Source organism: Tursiops truncatus, chromosome 11 (assembly GCF_011762595.2).
Source record: "Tursiops truncatus isolate mTurTru1 chromosome 11, mTurTru1.mat.Y, whole genome shotgun sequence".
NCBI classification, from domain to species: Eukaryota; Metazoa; Chordata; class Mammalia; order Artiodactyla; family Delphinidae; genus Tursiops; species Tursiops truncatus.
The window spans coordinates 101,313,659-101,331,632 of NC_047044.1; the positions used below are offsets into that span (position 1 = coordinate 101,313,659).

Here is a 17,974-nt window from a genome sequence, read left to right on the forward strand (position 1 = left end):
CACAAACCCAAGGGGAGCTGGGTCAGGTCCTCATCCAAGAGAGCCGCGTTCCGGGGGCCGGTGTTTTCAGTGGTGCCACCTGGGCGTCTTCAGAAACACTGGCTTCTGCCGCGCGTGGCCTGCTAACCGCGCGTGCTGGAAGGGCCTCCGAGGGCATCTCCCCGCGCTCTCCGTTCTCCACAGATCATCAACCTCTTCGTAGCTGTCATCATGGACAACTTTGACTACCTGACAAGGGACTGGTCCATTCTGGGTCCCCACCACCTGGACGAATTCAAGCGAATCTGGGCGGAGTATGATCCTGAAGCCAAGTAAGTCCCCAGAGGGGAGCCCGACCCCCAAAGCCGCAAGGGGGTTGCGTGACCGCACCTGTGGGAGCGGGTCAAGACGGGTTAGCACGGGGTGGATCCCCAGCAAACACTGACCTGCACGGGCCACAGGGGTCGAGGGTCAGGGCCAGCGACAGGAGGGCTTTGGCTGAGTCAAGAACACGCCTGCTGTTCTCAGCTGAACAGGACAGGAGGGCCTGGTGTCGGAGTAACCAGCAGGGACTCGAGTCAGGATGTCCGGGGCCAGGCAGATCCTGCCTGCCTTTCTGCCGTAGGCCCATCAGTCCAGCCACCACGTTTGGCTGACACTGGAAATACCGTTTGGTCAGACGGTTGGTTCACTGAAGCAGGAGTAATATTGAGAATTTCGTTGCCTACTAAAATCCCTTCCACCGTGAATATAGCACTGATGGAAAATTGCTCCTTAAAATCCTAAACACGTGTATATACTGGTTTTGGAGTTTTGCCGTGCAGTTCTGCAGCTCAGCACCAGCTTCATCGCTCGGGTCCAGCCGTGGAGAGTTCCTTCTGCAGGGGGATCCCCCGCCCTGAGTGCTTGAGTCCTGGGCTACTGGCCGAGACCGCCGCACTGACCTTCCCCCCGTTCCTCCTCTTCTAGGGGTCGCATCAAGCACCTGGATGTGGTGACCCTGCTCCGGAGGATTCAGCCCCCCCTGGGCTTTGGGAAGCTGTGCCCTCACCGCGTGGCCTGCAAAGTAAGAGATGAGCTGGGCTCGTGGGAGACACGACATGGGAGGGAAGATGCCTCTGTGACCTCGGTCAGGATGTCAAGCCTCTACGGGGATGAGGACAGTATTTTATGAGCCTGAAGAAAGGAGCCAGAGCCAGAGTAGGCGTTAGGGGTCCTTCCCACAGTGCGTTCTCAGACTCCGAAGGGAACACGCGTGACACACGCACACGCATTTCGAGGCCCCCCCCTTCGGCATCCTCCTGCCTCGGGGGTTCTGCGGGAGGGTCCTTCAGGAGCCGGCTGCTGTGATGACCAGCTCTGCTCCCCCACCAGCGCCTGGTCTCCATGAACATGCCCCTGAACAGCGACGGGACGGTCATGTTCAACGCCACCCTGTTTGCCCTGGTCCGGACGGCCCTGAGGATCAAAACGGAAGGTAAGGTCATCCGGGGGCCCCGGGAGACCTAGTGGACCAGCCGGAGCCCAGCTCGGCTCCTGCGGGGTGTCAGAGCCTCAGCCTGGCAATAACTGTCACCTCTGGGGTACTAGCGGTGCCAGGTCTGCTCGTGTGCCCTTTGCTCCTTGAACGGCCTCCTTGCCTGTAGTTTTTAGAGCTCATCCTGGGTGACACCTCAGGGTCCTTGGGTGTAGTTCAGAGAGCAGGAGATGAGTGTTACCTGAAGCGGGGCTGAGCCCCATCACAGTGGGATTTCACTGGCTGCAAGTGGGTCTCAAGTGTTCAACTGTCCTTGCAAGTTAAACTCCTGTGTCGATCGGGAAGGGGTCAGAGCGGACGTGGTGACTGGGGCTGAGGTCGGCCCTCGCCCACCTGCAGGCACGTGCTCAGCCAGCCGGCAGGTGGGGGTCAGAGCCCCCGTGCTCCTCATACGGGGCTCCCTCGGGGGGGCCGTGCTCCCCCGTGTTGCCTGGCGGGAGGGACCGTCTTCCAGGTTGTACGACAGGGACCTGTGGCCAGCAGCTTGGCTTCGATGACCCGCTGTCCTCACAGCTGCAAAGGCTGCAGGTGCATCTGACGAGAGGCAGCTGCTTCCCCAAAGCTCCCAGCCTCCTCCTGCGATTCGCGGAGTTGGGGCTTGTTTGAGACGCTGAGTCCCAGCCCCAGCCCCAAACTCGGAACGCGCATCCTGCACCAGCCACGGGGGATTCACGTGAGCAAAGTCTGGAACCCACTGGCACAGTAATTAGAGAAAACTCAGGTGGGACCGGCAGTGTCGCCTCCCCCTTCTGACGTTTGGATCTCAGAGCCTCAGGAGGCTGGAGCCCTGGGCGGGGCAACAGGGGACTGGACCCTGATATCATGTGATGGTCAGCGAGTCTCTCTCTGCCTCAGTTTCTTCGTTTGTAAAATGAGAAAGGTGGGGGGACGTGTGGCATTCAGTTCAGTGGACAAGCCAGGAGGTGCCTTCTCTCAGCTAAATCCTTTCAGAAAATAACAGAAACATCCTAGATGTAGGAAAAGAACAGGGCCAGCAAGGTGCCTGTCAAAATAATGAGCTAATCTTTAAAAAAATTGTAGAAGTTCAAGTTCTGCTGCTGAACTAAGAAGAAGCTAAGGCTGAAGAACACACTCTCGGTAGCCAAGGCCGTAACTCAACCTGAAACAGGGGTAAACGGGCCTATATCTGCCCAAACGGATGGAACACACACTCTGTGTAGGCGTGTGTGTGACCAGGGGGAAGCCTGGAGGGAAGTTCGCTACCACGTTAGCCTCGATTGTCGTGAGCGGTGGAATCAGACGCTTCTCTTCACTTCCTTTACCTTCTTCCTTTACTTTTCCAAACTTTCCACAATGACTGTGGTTATGGTTCCTTCCAGGAGGGAAGGTTTTCTTTTTCAAGGAGGGAAGCTAGAAAGACTCCTGGAAGGAACGTGTTGTGGTCCTTAAGTTTTGATGTAAAGTGAGGAGACGACTCTTCATCCCGTGGAGGAACGAGAAGCGCTGACGTTGGAGCCAGGACTCAGCACCGTCAAGATGCTCGTCAGAGCAAACCAAGTCCCAGACAAAGACTCTTCAACCTTAGAGCCGGACACGCACAGCCCATCCTGAGAAAACACTGTCCCGAGACCAGGGGAGAAGCCAGCCGCGCGGGGACCAGTCAAGCCAAGAATCAAAGGAAACTCCAAACACAGACATTGTCTGCTGAGGGACAACCGCCCCTGTAGCTCAGAATTCTGCATTTTCGCGTTAAGTCCTGCTGGATGGTAGATCTCACGTTCCGTGTTCTTACCACCATAAAATACAATTTAAAACTGAAAAAAGGGCAACTTCCCTGGCGGTCCAGTGGTTAAGGCTCCGCACTTCCACTGCAGGGGGCACAGGTTCGATCCCTGGTTGGGGAACTAAGATCCCGCATGCCACGCAGCACGGCCAAAGAAAAAAAGAAAAGAAAAAAAGGAATAGTTCCCAAAGGGCCCACAACATCAACTCGAGGCAAACCTTCACCAGAGACAGGCACCCTCCCCGCCTGCAACCAACGTGTTAAACCCTTAAGTCCGGGAGGCAAAGGTGAGTTCTTAGAAGCAACTACAAAGAAACTGGAGAAAGCGTCTAAATCCGGGAGACTAAGTGCCACGCGGTCCTCACCCTGCAGACTGTGAGCTGGGGTATTTGGAGAGAAATTAGCGCCTGCTCGAGAGAACCAGCAATGTCCCAGGCCCCATCAACCCAGGGTACGGAAGGAAGCTGTCCTGAAACACTTAGAAGACATGAAGCAAGGGTTATGAAGTTCGAGGTTACATAGCTCACGGTGAGAATGAATTAAGGCTTGGAGAAGAGTGACAGACCCTTTTGGAAGATGTGTCATTGCGCAGGTCTGTCGTAACAAATTATCACAAACTGGGGGCTTCAAACAACGGAAATTCATTCTCTCACAGTCAGGCCAGAAGTCCGAAGGCAAGGCGCCAGTGGTCAGCGGGGTGGGTCCCTCTGGGGGCGCGGACGGGGCCCCTCCCGGCCTGTCCCGGCTGCTGGCAGTGCGGGCAGTGCTGGGCCCCCCAGGCACCTAGCTGGGTTTCTCCGCTCCCTGATTCCGTCTCCGCCCGCCCCCCGCTGTCTTCTCTGAGCGTCTCTCTGCATCCCCTCCTCTTATGAGGACACCAGTCACATTGGATGAATGTCGTCCCCTCCCCCAATGAGCACGCCCTCATCTCAGCTAATACACCTGCGAAGATTTCTACCTACAGGCCGCCTAAGGTTCCAGGTGGGTGTGAACATGGGGGCACCGTTGAGCCCGCCGCGGAAGACGAGTGTATCTGAGCATCGTGTCAATCAGGGCTCCCGCTACACGTGTCGGGACCCGCCGGCCACCTCCCCGGCGCCGGCCTCTGAGCCCGCTGTGCTCGCCCGCTGCCGTGTCACCACCCACACAGCACCTCCCACTCTGAAGGTCTGGAGTCCAACCATGGGGCCTCCAGGCCAAAACCAGACTGTTGGCCCGGACGTGTCCTCTTCCCGGGCCTCGGGGAAGAGTCCACTTCCGACTTGCTCAGGCTGTCAGCAGACTCACTCGCTGCAGGTGCAGGACCAGCTCTCGGCTGTGCCCCCGAGGCCCCCGAGCCCCGCCCGCAGCCCTGCGCCTGCCCTGCTCCCAGCCACGGAGGACTCTCTTGTCTTGGCCCCCGTCATGAATTACTTTTGTTTGTTTTTTGCTTTGTGTGATTTTTTATTGAGTCATAACTAACATGTGACGTTACATTTGTTTCAGACGAACAACATAGTGATCCCGTATTTGTATTTATTGCAAAATGCTCACCACAAGTCTGGTTAACACCTGTCACCTCACAGTCACAATTTTTTTCTTGTGATGAGAACCTTTAAGATCTACTCTCTTAGCAACTTGCACACGTACAGTACAGTATTGTTAGCTGTAGTCCCCACGCTGTCATGCTGTACTTTACATCCTCAGGACATATTTATTTTATAACTGGGAGTTTGCCCCTAAGGACCCTCTCCTTGTGAAGAGCTAATCCACTGCTGGGATTAGCTCAGGCCCCACTGGACGCTTCCCCATCCTACGGCACATGCGCCGTATAACATAACCCGACCACAGGGTAAGGCCCCGAGTTCACGGTTCCAGGGGCCATGCAGGGCGCGTGCCTGGTGGTGGCGGGAGAGAGCTGGGGGTGTGTTAGACCCAGCCCCCCGGTCCTCTCTTACGGCTGCGGGTCTCAGCTTTCCTCTCCCAGGGCTGTAAGGCCAGTATCCCAGAGGCGCACAGAGAGGCACCTAATTAAGCCTGTTTTGCCAGTGGAGAAAGGAGACCCAGAGAAGCCCCCAACCTCGGGACCCCCGTCTTCTGGTTTCTGCTTCCACGCCAAGGTTTCGCCACCTTCTCCCAGCAGGAGACTCAGCAAAGGGCTTTGACACAGAGACCCCCGAGCGTGGACGCTCCACGTGGGTCTGCGGAGGGACCACACTTCCTTCCAGTCGCCCACATTTCCCTGGCGGCCCAGGGGGAGCCCCTGTGGCCGTCCAGCTCGATCCAGCTCCAGCAGTCTCACGGGCCTCAGGGGCCCCCTCAAGGAGAAGGAGGGACACAGAGTGGGTGCAGGGTTGCCCTGGCGACCAAGCAGCAGGCAGGGAGGAAGGGGAGAGAGGCCAAGAGGGGACGGAGGCGGACAGCGGGAGCCCCGGGGGGAGGATGATGGGGCTGACGGGCCAGAGCCATTGCAGGCAGAGCCCACGGGCCGTGGCCACCACTCCCACAGCAGGACCAGCCCACGGGAGGCCCCCAGGGGCAGCTGGTCAGTCGGCCTTGCGTCTCCCTCCCCACAGGGAACCTGGAACAGGCCAACGAGGAGCTGCGGGCCATCATCAAGAAGATCTGGAAGCGGACCAGCATGAAGCTGCTGGACCAGGTGGTTCCGCCTGCGGGAGGTGAGCCACCCCACCCCGGGCTATGCGAGTCCTGAGTCCAGGCTGCGGGAGGCCTGCCCTTTCGGGCTGGAGCCTGGTCCAAGCCTGAGGTCACAGAGGAGGCCGAGCTAGGCCCCCCGATGCCTGGAGGTTTGGCAGAACTTCAAGGAAACTCTGCAAAGCGGAGCTTTCCCCATAACCTGCCGGGCTGGGTGCTCTAGGAATGATGGGGTCCTGGAGAAGGAGCCCCCCGGGACGCCCCTTCCTGTTCCTCCCGGGGCAGTGTTTGTCGACTCTGTCAACTGTCCTCCGTATACAGTTGCCAAAGTATGGGTACAACACTTTAATGTGAAATACGTTAGCATCAAATGTTTTTCAATAAATAAATACTCAGGGACAGCTCAGGGGCCCGAATTTCTAGTTAACTGACCAAGGCTCGTCTGCACCCACTGTTATGGATAAGTTTGTGTTTAAAGGAAACAAACAGTGTTGACATCGTTGACGTTTTGCGTTTGTCTTTTTGAAGTAAGTACGGGCTTATGGGCTATCTTTAAATAAGTACAGACAGCTCTGGGCATGCACGTGGAGTAAGTGCAGACTGATCGCGGTCCAGCCCCGTGGGGACCACATTCACGGAGCGATGCCGTCAGGGACACAGTTTTCTGAAATGTGCACCCTTCTTACTCAGCTTGAAACAAAACAAAGTGGTCTTCCATCCACTTAAACAGCAGGTATATTCCTGGGAAACTGGAATATCACAGCCGTGCAGGTCCCACGTGGAGCCGAGTGAGGGTCTTAGCTCAGGTGGTTACAGCGGGAGGTCCCCCCACAGACGTCTGGCATGGCCTTGGCAGGGTGCCAAGGTAGTATTCACCGTGCTTTTCGGGACACGTCCAGAGCCACGTCGTTCACGCCAGCAGCATCCCCAAAGCATGGTGACAATCGCAGTGACACTGGGAAAGTCCCATACGTTCCCAAAACACTCCTTAAGAGGGGGTGCTGCCCCTGACGAGACCCACCCCCGAAAGGAAGGCAGGCCTGGGGATGGGCGCCACGCGGCCTGGCGTCACACGCACCACGTCCCTTAATCCTCATCACGGTTCTGTGACGCCTGCTCTAGGAGCTGGTTCTCAGCTGCTGAGTAGCTGACCCCAGGCTGGTGGTGAGAGCCCTGTGGATTCAGGACCCAGGTCCAAGGGGGCCACCCTTCCCACCAGAGCCAGTCTTCCCCGATTCACGGCAGACAGGGCTCAGGCATCCCCTCCACTTGGGGCTGGGGCCCCTGCCGTCCGGACGGAAGGCAAGCAGCTGTGGGTCTGGCTACTCTCACGAGACAGCTAGGAGCAGGGGAGCCATCACAGCCCCCAGATGCAACCCAGCAGCCTTCTCCAGGCCTTCCGCCCCATCTTCCCCCAAGAACCAGAAGATGGGGCAGGGGGGCTCCTCGTGGGGCAGGAACTGCTCCCCTCGGGGCCCCACTCGCTTCTCACCACCCACTTCGTCCCCAAGACAGAGGCTGATTCTGTCTTGTGTCACTTGGGGAGCAGCCCAGCCGCGGGGTTAGAAAGCCCCGACCGAGATGGGGGGCCTGCGCCCCTCCCACCAACCCCTCCCACCAACCCTTAAGCAGAACGCTAGCCCTTAGGGGACTGGGCGATTATCAGTGGGCACCCGGAGCTTCAGAATCTTAAAAGAGTTAATCAACAAGGTCAGTTAAGTAAAAAATGCAGGGTGGGAAATAAGTTTGACAATAGGCTACTTTTTCTGTGAAAAAAAGAGAGGGTAGGAATATATTTGCTTATTTGCAGGAAGCATTTGCATAAAGAATCTCTGGGAAAATAAGAAACAAAAGAGAAAGGTTATCTGATAGGAGGTGGGGAGAGAGACTCTTCACTGTACACACACCTTTTTGTATATTTTTGTCTTTTTGAACCACGTGCATGGAGAGCCTCTTCCAAAAAATTTAATTGAGAAAACTTAAGAAGGCGTGGACGCTGACAAAAGGTTCCTGACGCCTGGCCAGCCCCCCTGTTCACGCCCTGTTCACCCTGTCCTCCCTTTGCTCTCAGATGATGAGGTCACGGTGGGCAAGTTTTACGCTACTTTCCTGATCCAAGAGTATTTCCGGAAATTCAAGAAGCGCAAAGAGCAGGGCCTGGTGGGCAAGCCCCCCCAGAGGAACGCCCTGTCCCTGCAGGTGAGGGCCCTCGCCCCCCGGGGGCCTGGCACCCTCCTTTCGCCTCTGCCAGGTCCGGGGCTCTCACGGGCTGGCTGGAGGCGGGTCCCTTCCTGAGGGTCCTGAGGCTTCCCCAAGGGGGATGCTGCAGGGGTGACCCTCCCCTCCTGTGGCCTCGCAGCCCGCAGAGCTCGGGGAGTTGGCCGGGGGGTCTGCTGACACCCCTGAAACAGCCCCTCCCAACATGCCTTCATGCCCTGTGGACCTCCGCAGGCTGGCCTGCTGCGGGGAGAGGCACAGGGGCGGGTGGGTGGCAGGTGGGGCACCAGGGCCCTCACGCATCATCCCCCTGGGCTCCAGGCTGGTCTGCGCACCCTGCATGACCTCGGGCCCGAGATCCGCCGGGCCATCTCCGGGGACCTGACCGCCGAGGAGGAGCTGGACAAGGCCATGAAGGAGGCTGTGTCCGCGGCCTCGGAAGATGACATCTTCAGGGTAGGGGGGTGCCCCGGCCGCAGTCTTCCGCCTCCGTAAAGCTGGGTTTGGAGCAGAAGGGTGGTGTGGCGTCCTGAATCCAGGGAGGGAGCCCTGAGTCTTCGGCAGGATCCCAGCTCCCCGCCCCCAGCCCTCCCCCAAGCCCTCCCCCAAGCCCTCCCCCAGCCCTCCCCCCAGCCCTCCCCCAGCCTTCCCCCAAGCCCTCCCCCAAGCCCTCCCCCAGCCCTCCCCCAGCCCTCCCCCAGCCTTCCCCCAAGCCCTCCCCCCAGCCCTCCCCCAGCCCTCCCCCAGCCCTTCCCCCAGCCCTCCCCCAGCCCTTCACCTCATCCAAGCCTAGTAGTCCTTCCCAAGCCGGGGCTCCCCAGAGCCGGCAGCTCACAGAGCATCACTGGCCCTCGGAGAAGGTGCGAGGGAGCTGTTTTGCTAAGGAAATGTTTTTTAGGAGACGTTTCTACGTTACACGTTGCAAAAGTGCTGGCCTTTGTGCCACGTCGAATCCACAGACCTATTTTGTTCGCCAACATTTGAAAATCTGGCACATTCAAATAAAAATCTAGACTTCTATCCTCTCTTGAAAACACCAGAAGATGTGCGGTATCAGGCAGCAGAGGTCTGGAAGCCAGTGGCAATCTTGACTTAGACCATGAGGTCTCCAGGCCCCAAAGCCCCCTCCGGCCTCCTCTCTCCCCTCCTGGGTACCGAGGCTGCCGTCAGTTTTATATATTTTTTTTAAATTTATTTAATTTATTTTTTTATCTATTTTATAAATTTATTTATTTTGGCTGCGTTGGGTCTTCGTTGCTGCGCGCGGACTTTCTCTAGTTGCAGCGAGTGGGAGCTGCTCTTCATTGCAGTGCACAGGCTTTTCATTGCTGTGGCTTCTCTCGTTGCGGAGCACGGGCTCTAGGCGCACAGGCTTCAGTAGTTGTGGCACGTAGTCTCAGTAGTTGTGTCTCATGGGCTCTAGAGCGCAGGCTCAGTAGTTGGGGCGCATGGGCTTAGTTGCTCCACGACATGTGGGATCTTCCCGGACCAGGGCTTGAACCCGTGTCCCCTGCACTGGCAGGCAGATTCCTAACTACTGCGCCACCAGGTGAGCCCCTGCCATCAGTTTTAACAGTGAAAACTAGTGCCCACTGGAATTCTGGGGCCCTTGCACCCAGCTCTCTTCATGAATCCCCAAGGTATTTGGCTAAAAATCCTATAGCAAGTGAGACACCACCACCCAGAACTGCGCTAGGGCCTCTCACCCCGCCTCCCGGCCCCAGCAGGCTCCCAGGCGGTGGAAGCATGGGGGTGAGAGGAGCCCATCACCCTGAGGCTGTCTTGTCCTCACCACCCTCCTCCTTGTCACTGTGAAATGTCCGTCAATGAATGGCCTCGGGGACACACTAGCACGTCAGTGTGACCCCAAGAGACACCCCCAGCCTTGCAGGTAGCTACTTGCCCACTTGCCCGGGACAAGGGGGGACGTCGGGGGAAAACACTGGTTCCTGATTTGAAATCTAAGACTCTCCCAGGGGAAAGGAGGCCAGAGTGTAATTGGTGTAGTAACTAAGCCCTTCTTATTCTCAGAACCGTTTGGCCAGCGTAGCTCCTAGCTCAGGGAGCCAGTTGGATTCTTTATTTAAACCCCATTAGAGCCTTCGGGCCCTGTTTTCACCCTCGGCCCCCACATGCCCCCCCTGCTGCAGCGAAAGGTCTCCGCCTGAGACTCGGCCGCGTGTTGCCCGGCGGGGCTGAGCTCCTGGTGGAGAAGGAGAGGCGGCCGTGGGCGGGCCACCCCCCACATACCCCTCCGTCTCACCTGCAGAGGGCCGGTGGCCTGTTCGGCAACCACGTGGGCTACTACCCCAGCGACAGCCGGAGCACCTTCCCCCAGACCTTCACCACCCAGCGCCCTCTGCACATCAGCAAGGCGGGCACCAGCCAGGGGGACGCGGAGTCGCCCTCCCACGAGAAACTGGTGGATTCCACCTTCACCCCCAGCAGCTACTCGTCCATGGGTTCCAACGCCAACATCAACAACGCCAACAACACCGCCCTGGGCCGCTGCCCCTGCCCTGCCGGCCAGCCCGGTGCTGTCAGCATCAGCACCGTGGAGGGCCGTGAGCCCCCCTTGTCTCCTGCTGTCCAGGTGCAGGGGGCGTCGTGGAGGCTCAGCTCCCAGAGGTGAGCAAGGGGTTGCACGGGAGGGGCTTGGGGAGGAGCATTTGACCCCTCAGCCCTCCAGCTGGGGTGGAGGCGGCTGCCCAGACCCCGGCCAGAGGGCGGCCAACGCAGCCTCCCGGGTCCTGCAGCCGTGCTCGGGAGGCCCCGTGACACCTGGCCGGCAGGTGTCCCGAGGTGCGCGCCTCTGGACGGGGCCTTCTCTGCTTTCTCCCCCGAAGCAGAGAGGCCCTGGCCCCGATGCCCGAGATGTTTGCATCCTGGAGACACCACCGTCTCCGTCCCCTGGGCCTTTCTCAAGTCTCTGCCCAAACCTGGCCTTGGGCCCCCAGGGGATGGGGCAGGCCCACCCTGTCTTCTTAGTGCCCTTCTCGTCCCCGGGAGGAGGCATTCTGGAGGCAGGAGGCCCTTCGCTGGGTGCTTGCCTGCTCTGACCCCACGTGGGATCATTCCTGGCAGTCCTGACGTCTCCCGGCTCCTGTCCCTTTCTTTTCTCCCACCCGCTGCTCCCTGGTGCCCCAGGACCCACTGCCATGACGTGCTGGGGCGGTCAGCGCCTACTTCCATGCCCTGGGCCTCAGCAAGTGCCTCACTTATATCAGCAGCTCCAGGCTCCCAGGCCCGGGAGGATCTGAACACTTCACCCTTAGCTGAGCTGCCCCTCCGAGCGGGACAGCAGCCCCCAGCAGCCCCGTTTCTGGGGCAGACCTCCTTTCCTCCCCTCCAGCTCAGATCCAGAAGTGATCTTTTCTAAATCCCTGGACAAGTGTCCTGAGCTGCGTTCATCCCAGAGGCCAGCTCCCGGCCTCCCGGTGTTCACGTCCCTTCGCCACGCCCGCGTTAGCCGAGGGTCCAGCCCGGGCCGTGTCCCGCCCATCGCAGCTCACGGCTGAGTGCGGTGGCACCAGCTCTGGACTCAGGTCCTGCACACGGCGGCCCACGGGGGGCGTCCCCAGCCCACGTCGCACCCCTCCCACGCCAGCAAGAGCACGCAGCGTCTCCTGTGTCAGTCACCGGGGGCAGGGCACCATCGGTCAGGGCCTCCTCCAGAGATCCGCCCAGACCCTCCCCGAGTGGCTCACAGGCACAGGGTCAAAGCTGGCCACTGACCCCACACTCAGATCTGAGAGGATAAGCTGGAATATCTCCCAGAGGCCCTGGGAGCCTGAGCATACAGTGGGCGCCAGCACCCAGGACCTACAGGAAGAAAGGTGGAGGGAGACACCGAGCAGGACACAGACAGGAAGGGAGGCCAGAGGCCAGAGCGAAAGGCCACGTGACCAAGTGAGCAGCAGACCAGGGCCTGGAGAGCGAGCAGCTCAGTCTGAGGCACGTTCTGGTGTAGAAGGTCTGCAGCTCAGGGGCACTCAGGCTCGGGGGCTCAGGCTCACTCCCCACTGCTCAGAGGAACGAACCCCTTTGTGAGGCCTCTCCTCTGTGCTTTGCTCTAAGGAGTCAACGCCAAATCAAAAGCGTGTCACGTACGACACCGGGGAGTCCTCAGCTCTGCCCAGCAAGTGCCCACAGGCCCGGCTGTCTGCAGTACAGGGAGGGGACCAGCCCCTCGCTGGTCCCCCGCCCCTCCCGAATAGTGCGGCCGGCCCTGAGCCGGGCAGGCAGACGGTGTTACTGGTGGGGACACTAGTCATGGGTGGGCTACATGACTTACCCCAGAGAGTAACTGAACCGGGCCAGAATCAGATCCCCTAGGATGCTAACCCGGAGGCCCCTCCCCCCCATGGAACCCTTATGGTAACACTTCTCGGCTCCATCGGTGGCCGCGCGCGTGTGTGTGTGTGTCTGTGTGTGTGTGTGTGTATGTGTGTGTGTGTATGTGTGTATGTGTATGTGTGTCTGTGTGTGTCTGTGTGTGTGTCTGTGTGTGTATGTGTGTGTGTCTGTGTGTGTGTATGTGTGTGTGTGTATTTGTGTGTGTGTCTGTGTGTCTGTGTCTGTGTATGTGTGTATGTGTGTGTGTGTCTCTGTGTGTGTGTGTCTGTGTGTCTGTGTCTGTGTGTGTCTGTGTGTCTGTGTCTGTGTGTGTGTGTCTGTGTGTGTGTGGATGTGTGTGTGTGTCTGTGTGTGTGTATTTGTGTGTGTGTGTGTCTGTGTGTCTGTGTGTGTGTCTGTGTGTGTGTGTGTCTGTGTATGTGTGTCTGTGTGTGTGTCTGTGTGTGTCTCTGTGTGTGTCTCTGTGTATGTGTGTATGTGTATGTGTGTGTATGTGTGTCTGTGTGTGTATCTGTGTGTGTGTGTGTCTGTGTGTGTGTGTCTGTGTGTCTGTGTCTGTGTGAGTGTGTGTGATGCGTCCCCTGACTGGGGGAGGGGAGGGGTGGCGGTTGCTGACTTTCGTCTCTACCCCGGACACTTTAGGTGCCCCTCCCGGGACAGCCTGATAGCCATGGTGTGTCAGGACGAGGCCCCTCGGGATGAGACCTGTGGCCTGAGGATGGATGAGGACGCCGAGTACGGCAGCGAGCCCAGCCTGATCTGCACGGAGATGTGAGCTTTGCCCTCTCCGGCTGCCCGAGAAGGGGAGGGGAGGGGGTGACGGGCGGGTCCCTGGAATCCTCCTCTGGCAGCAGCAAAGCAGAGGAAGCCCCCCACCCTCATACACACGGTCCCCTCGTTGGCTTGGCGCTTCCTCATGACACGATGTTTTCAGGAAAACTGCTAAACGTTGTTTCCTAGGCTTTCTTGACACGTGTACATATTGACAATTAAATATTCGTGAAACTGCCTATAATAAAGCTGCCAGCAGAGGGCGCTGTTGTCAGCCGTAGCTGAGATTTCCATCGCAGCGGGAATTTTTTAAGAGAAGGGTTTTTAAACTGCAGCTCCAGACCCATTAGGAAGCTGTGACATTTGCTTAGTCGGTTACAATCAACACTATTAAAAGAAATCATAGCACAGAATAGCATAGAATAGGCTAGAAAAGGACAATAGGAAATAGCATATTCGAAGTCTCAAAGGTAGTACTACTTTGTGAAGCATTTGTCGCCAAGTCCCATAAAATGTATTTGTGACTGTGAGTTGCATTCACAAAGTTGACCCTGTGTTAGAAGATTTCCTGAGAGGAACACTTTATCACAAGGAAGGACCAGGCCCTTCAGCTTCCGCTGTTCAGAGGATGCAGATTAACACACGGCCACATACCCGAGAAGGCAAGAAGAGCATCTGTTCCCACCGTCTAGGCTCTTGGTGTGTGCTTGGTACTTGCAGGCCCTCTGCTAAGATGGTGGACGAACCGGCCTCGGCACCCAAGGGAGGCCACAGGCTGGTTCAGGAGCTAAGAGGATCTCAGAAGAGGAAAATAAAGATTTCCTCAGTAGCTGCTCACAGAGTGGTGCAAACAGCGAGAGTACAGACGCTCAGAGAAGGTCAAGGTCGGAGAGAGGCACCAGGCACGAGGTCACACAGAAGCTGGGGCTTCAAGAGTGGTTACGGTCTGGATACGAAGAAAATGTAACAGGGAGGGTGACCAAGCTGAACGTGACAGGCAAGCACGGTGGCTTTCGTCCAGAACCCTCCCTGCATGTCTGCAAACGCTTGCAGACAACACACCAGGAGCACAGGCTCTGTCCTCAAAGCACGTGGAGTCACACCAGGCACAGGCGGTGGCCTCGTCTGTGACACGAAGGGCTTAGAACACAAGCGGGCGTCTGGGGTGCAGACGGCTCCACTAGGGGTTGCAAAATCAACTTAGGGACTACAATGTCTGTTTTCAGTGAAACAGCCCAGGCCAAGGTAGAACAGAGGCTCTCGGGTGCAGCGGATTCAGGGAAGGTAATCGTGGACCCGAGTCCGGCCCTTGGGCACGTCTGTCGTGTGCCCTGGGCCAGGAGGAGCCGTTTCTCACTGAGTCCCCGTTAGAAGGCCCAGGAGCTGTTGACTCACTGGACACCCCCAAGGGCCCACAGCTGCCCCTCACCGATGACCGCACGCTCGCGCTCTTGCTGACCAAGGGTGGGCGGGCCCGGAGAGTGAGGGGCACAAGCGTGGTCTCGCGCTGGGAGTGGCCGTGGTAGACAGCATCCGCCTGTGAGCACGCATTGCAGAGAGGAGCTGCAGGCCCAGAATTTGTTTCCAGCTTTCTCAGCAGCGGTGGTCCCCCTGCCTCGAATCACAAGTGCAGGAGGACACACGGGGCACAGGCGGAAGGAGCCGCGGGAACATCTGTGACAGCAGAGAGCGCGGCCTTTAGAGAGCACAGAGTGGGGGTCCCCTCACTAGGGAAAAAGCAGGCTGCCCGGAGGTTACAGTGCCCAGTGTCCTCTGCTCCAGGCTCTCCTACCAGGACGATGAGAATCGGCAGCTGGCGCCCCCCGAGGAGGACAGGAGAGACATCCATCTCTCTCCGAAGAGGGGCTTCCTGCGCTCTGCCTCCCTAGGTAACCTCAGACCCTCTCTCTGACGGTGCCCCCCGCCCCGTGACGGTGGCCAGGCACACAGGGGTGACTGAGGAACGTCATCTCGTGGGGCTCAAGTGGCCCACGGTTGGGCTGGACCCGGGCTGGACGTGTGCTAATGCAGCACCTCAGTGAGGGGCCCAGGGTGGGGGGAGGGGGCATCCTTGCCCCTCCCTTGGTGTGAGCCGTCGGGGCCGTGTCATCTTCTTCTCTCTCTTTTTTTTTCTTTTTTTAAATATTTATTTATTTGGTTGTGCCGGGTCTTAATTGTGGCTCACCGGCTCCTTAATTGCAGCATGCAGGCTCCTTAGTTGTGGCATGCATGTGGGATCTAGTTCCCTGACCAGGGATCGAACCCGGGCCCCTTGTATTGGGACCACAGAGTCTTATCCACTGCGCCACCAGGGAAGTCCCCCGTGTCATCTTCTGTGCTGACCCATCACTTGCTCCACAGGTCGAAGGGCCTCCTTCCACCTTGAGTGTCTGAAGCGACAGAAGAATCCAGGGGGAGACATCTCTCAGAAGACAGTTCTGCCTCTGCATCTCGTTCACCATCAGGTAGCCCCCACTTTGGGACAGGCCACAGGCCACCACCTAGCAGGCTAGACAACCCCGTGATGGTCGTGCACCAAACCCCCCAGACGCCCATCAGCCTTCCTGTCCAGACCACGGCTGTGTCCCCACCCCTGGCCCTAACAGCCCCCGGGGAGGGGGCTCTTCCCACACGAGGACCGTGCTCTCCCGGGCGGGAGACCCGGGAGGTCCTCCTGGACAGCAGGAGCCCCTCTGGAGGCTGGAAGGACCAGCTGCTCCGGGTCGGCCTGAGCATTCTCCTCCCAGTGGCCAGATGTTCCCTCCCCAGACATGGCTACACGACAGGCAGGTGCGGTCACACCTGGAGCCATAAGACACCTGGACATTTAGCTATGCAAAAATCCACCCACTGGAATATGGAGATGACCAGAGAGTGTTCCAGCAGGTGGCCAGGGACAGGGATGATGTCAGGAAGGCGGGTCCGGGCAGATTCAGCAGTTGAACCGGCTCTTGGCCTGGGTGATGCCAAAAGATGGCGAGATCCAAGTCCCCAGCACCAAGCTGCCCTTAGGACCCTAGAACTGATGGAGATTTCCAACAGCTAAACAATTGGGGGCTGAACTAGATCCTCCCACCTTCTTCCCTCTGTGATTACACACTCCCTTACCACGGGCCTCTGCTTTAAATGACTTTTTTATCCCCAGAGGCATTCAGTGCCAATCACAGCTTACAGTCGGCCTAAGGCAGCCAGCATGGCTCTGCCAGGGCGATGGTATTTCTGCTCAAGGAAGTACACGATTTTGCTCGGCCTGTGTGCCAGCGCACGCATGCGCGTGGTCTCCACAGGGCTTTCTGGAACGTCGAGCAGAGCCTTACGCTTCCCTCAGTTGCCCAGGGACCCGGGACCCCAGACTGGGGGCCCTTGAGAGCAGTGGGCAGGGAGGCCAGCAGCCTGGGGGACACCGCGTGTGCTTCTCTGAGGGATTTCTAGAAGCTGATTTCACCCGTCTCTGCTTATCGTGAAGGAAAACCTCCCTCGATTTACAGCCTCCCCCTATGCTTCTGAGCTGCCCTCTGACCCTTGCGGCCACGTCCCCCCCCCTCTGCCCCTCGGGCTGAGCCTCCCCACCGGGCAGTGTTGCTTCCTCGGACCCATCACGTCAGAGCAGGTGGAGAGGATCCGTGGCTCACGGGGGACGGGGCCAGGGCTAGAGAGCAGGTGACCTGGATCCCACTGGCCCGTGGCTTTCTGAGCTTAGAGGAGAAAGGTCCCTGCAGACTGACGGTCACAGAGTCTATTTAGGGCGGTTGAGACCGGCTCCAGGTCCGGGTGCCTGACCGAGAGGGTGCGAGCATCGGGCAGTGGGACACGGCTGAGGCCCCCTGACCCGCACTCTCGTGTCATGTCCACAGGCGCTGGCGGTGGCGGGCCTGAGCCCCCTCCTGCAGAGAAGCCATCCCCCTGGCGCCCTCCCCCCGCCGCATGCAACGCCCCCTGCCACGCCTGGCCCGGCCTGGCCCCTGCGGCCTGTGCCCACCCTGCGGCTGGAGGGGGCCGAGTCCAGCGACAAGCTCACCAGCAGCTTCCCATCCGTCCACTGCGGCCCCTGGGCCGGGGAGCCCACGCCCTGCGGGGCCAGCGGCGGCATCCGGAGGGCCCGGCCCGTGTCCCTCACTGTGCCCAGCCCGGCAGGGCCCCAGGGCCGGCCCTTCCACGGCAGCGCCAGCAGCCTGGTGGAGGCGGTGAGTAGGCCGAGCTACGCGGGCCGGGCAGGGGCCCCACGGGCAGAATGGAGGGGCCCTGTGGGGTGTCAAGTGTCCTGGCCAGGAAGACCCTCAGTCAGGTCTCAAGTCCACGTGAGCGCCCAGCCCGGCCGAGGAAGGGAGGTCACACTGGCCGGGGAGCAGGGGAGCCATGCGGGGGGCTGTGAGGGCACGTGGGGTGGGAGCCGCGGGCGGGGGCTGGGGTGTATTCCAGGCTCACCTGCTGCTCCCCGAGGCCTCCAGGAAGGGGGCAGACGCTTCGGGACAGAGCGGGCAGGGGCTGGGTGTGTCCTGCACATACACGCGTGCACACACACACACACACACACACGCATCGTCCCCGGGATCCTCACCCCCAGAAACGCAGCCAGTGGCACTGGGCCAAGTGTCACCAGAGGAGAGTGAAGACTCCTGGAAGGAGTCACGTGGGCGTCCTGGGGCGCCGGGTGGGTGGGAGGAAAGGACCAGGGCCCCTGTGGCCTCCGTGCGCCCAGGTTGCCTGGGTTTGAGGACAGTGCCCCTGCCCCGCCG

General features: G+C 59.2%; 1 protein-coding gene across 10 annotated transcripts in view; it reads left to right on the forward strand.

Annotated features, from left to right (window-relative positions):
• Positions 1-17,974, forward strand: part of CACNA1C (calcium voltage-gated channel subunit alpha1 C) — a 485,400-nt gene that overhangs the window by 460,424 nt on the left and 7,002 nt on the right. For all 10 annotated transcript variants that reach the window (XM_073789178.1, XM_073789179.1, XM_073789180.1 and 7 more), the window contains 11 exons: positions 184-311; positions 949-1,045; positions 1,354-1,456; positions 5,816-5,917; positions 7,966-8,093; positions 8,433-8,567; positions 10,381-10,739; positions 13,110-13,238; positions 15,021-15,127; positions 15,600-15,703; positions 17,093-17,422. In XM_073789178.1, the coding sequence (XP_073645279.1) occupies positions 184-311; positions 949-1,045; positions 1,354-1,456; positions 5,816-5,917; positions 7,966-8,093; positions 8,433-8,567; positions 10,381-10,739; positions 13,110-13,238; positions 15,021-15,127; positions 15,600-15,703; positions 17,093-17,422 (1,722 nt within the window). The remainder of the gene's footprint in view (positions 1-183; positions 312-948; positions 1,046-1,353; positions 1,457-5,815; positions 5,918-7,965; positions 8,094-8,432; positions 8,568-10,380; positions 10,740-13,109; positions 13,239-15,020; positions 15,128-15,599; positions 15,704-17,092; positions 17,423-17,974) is intronic.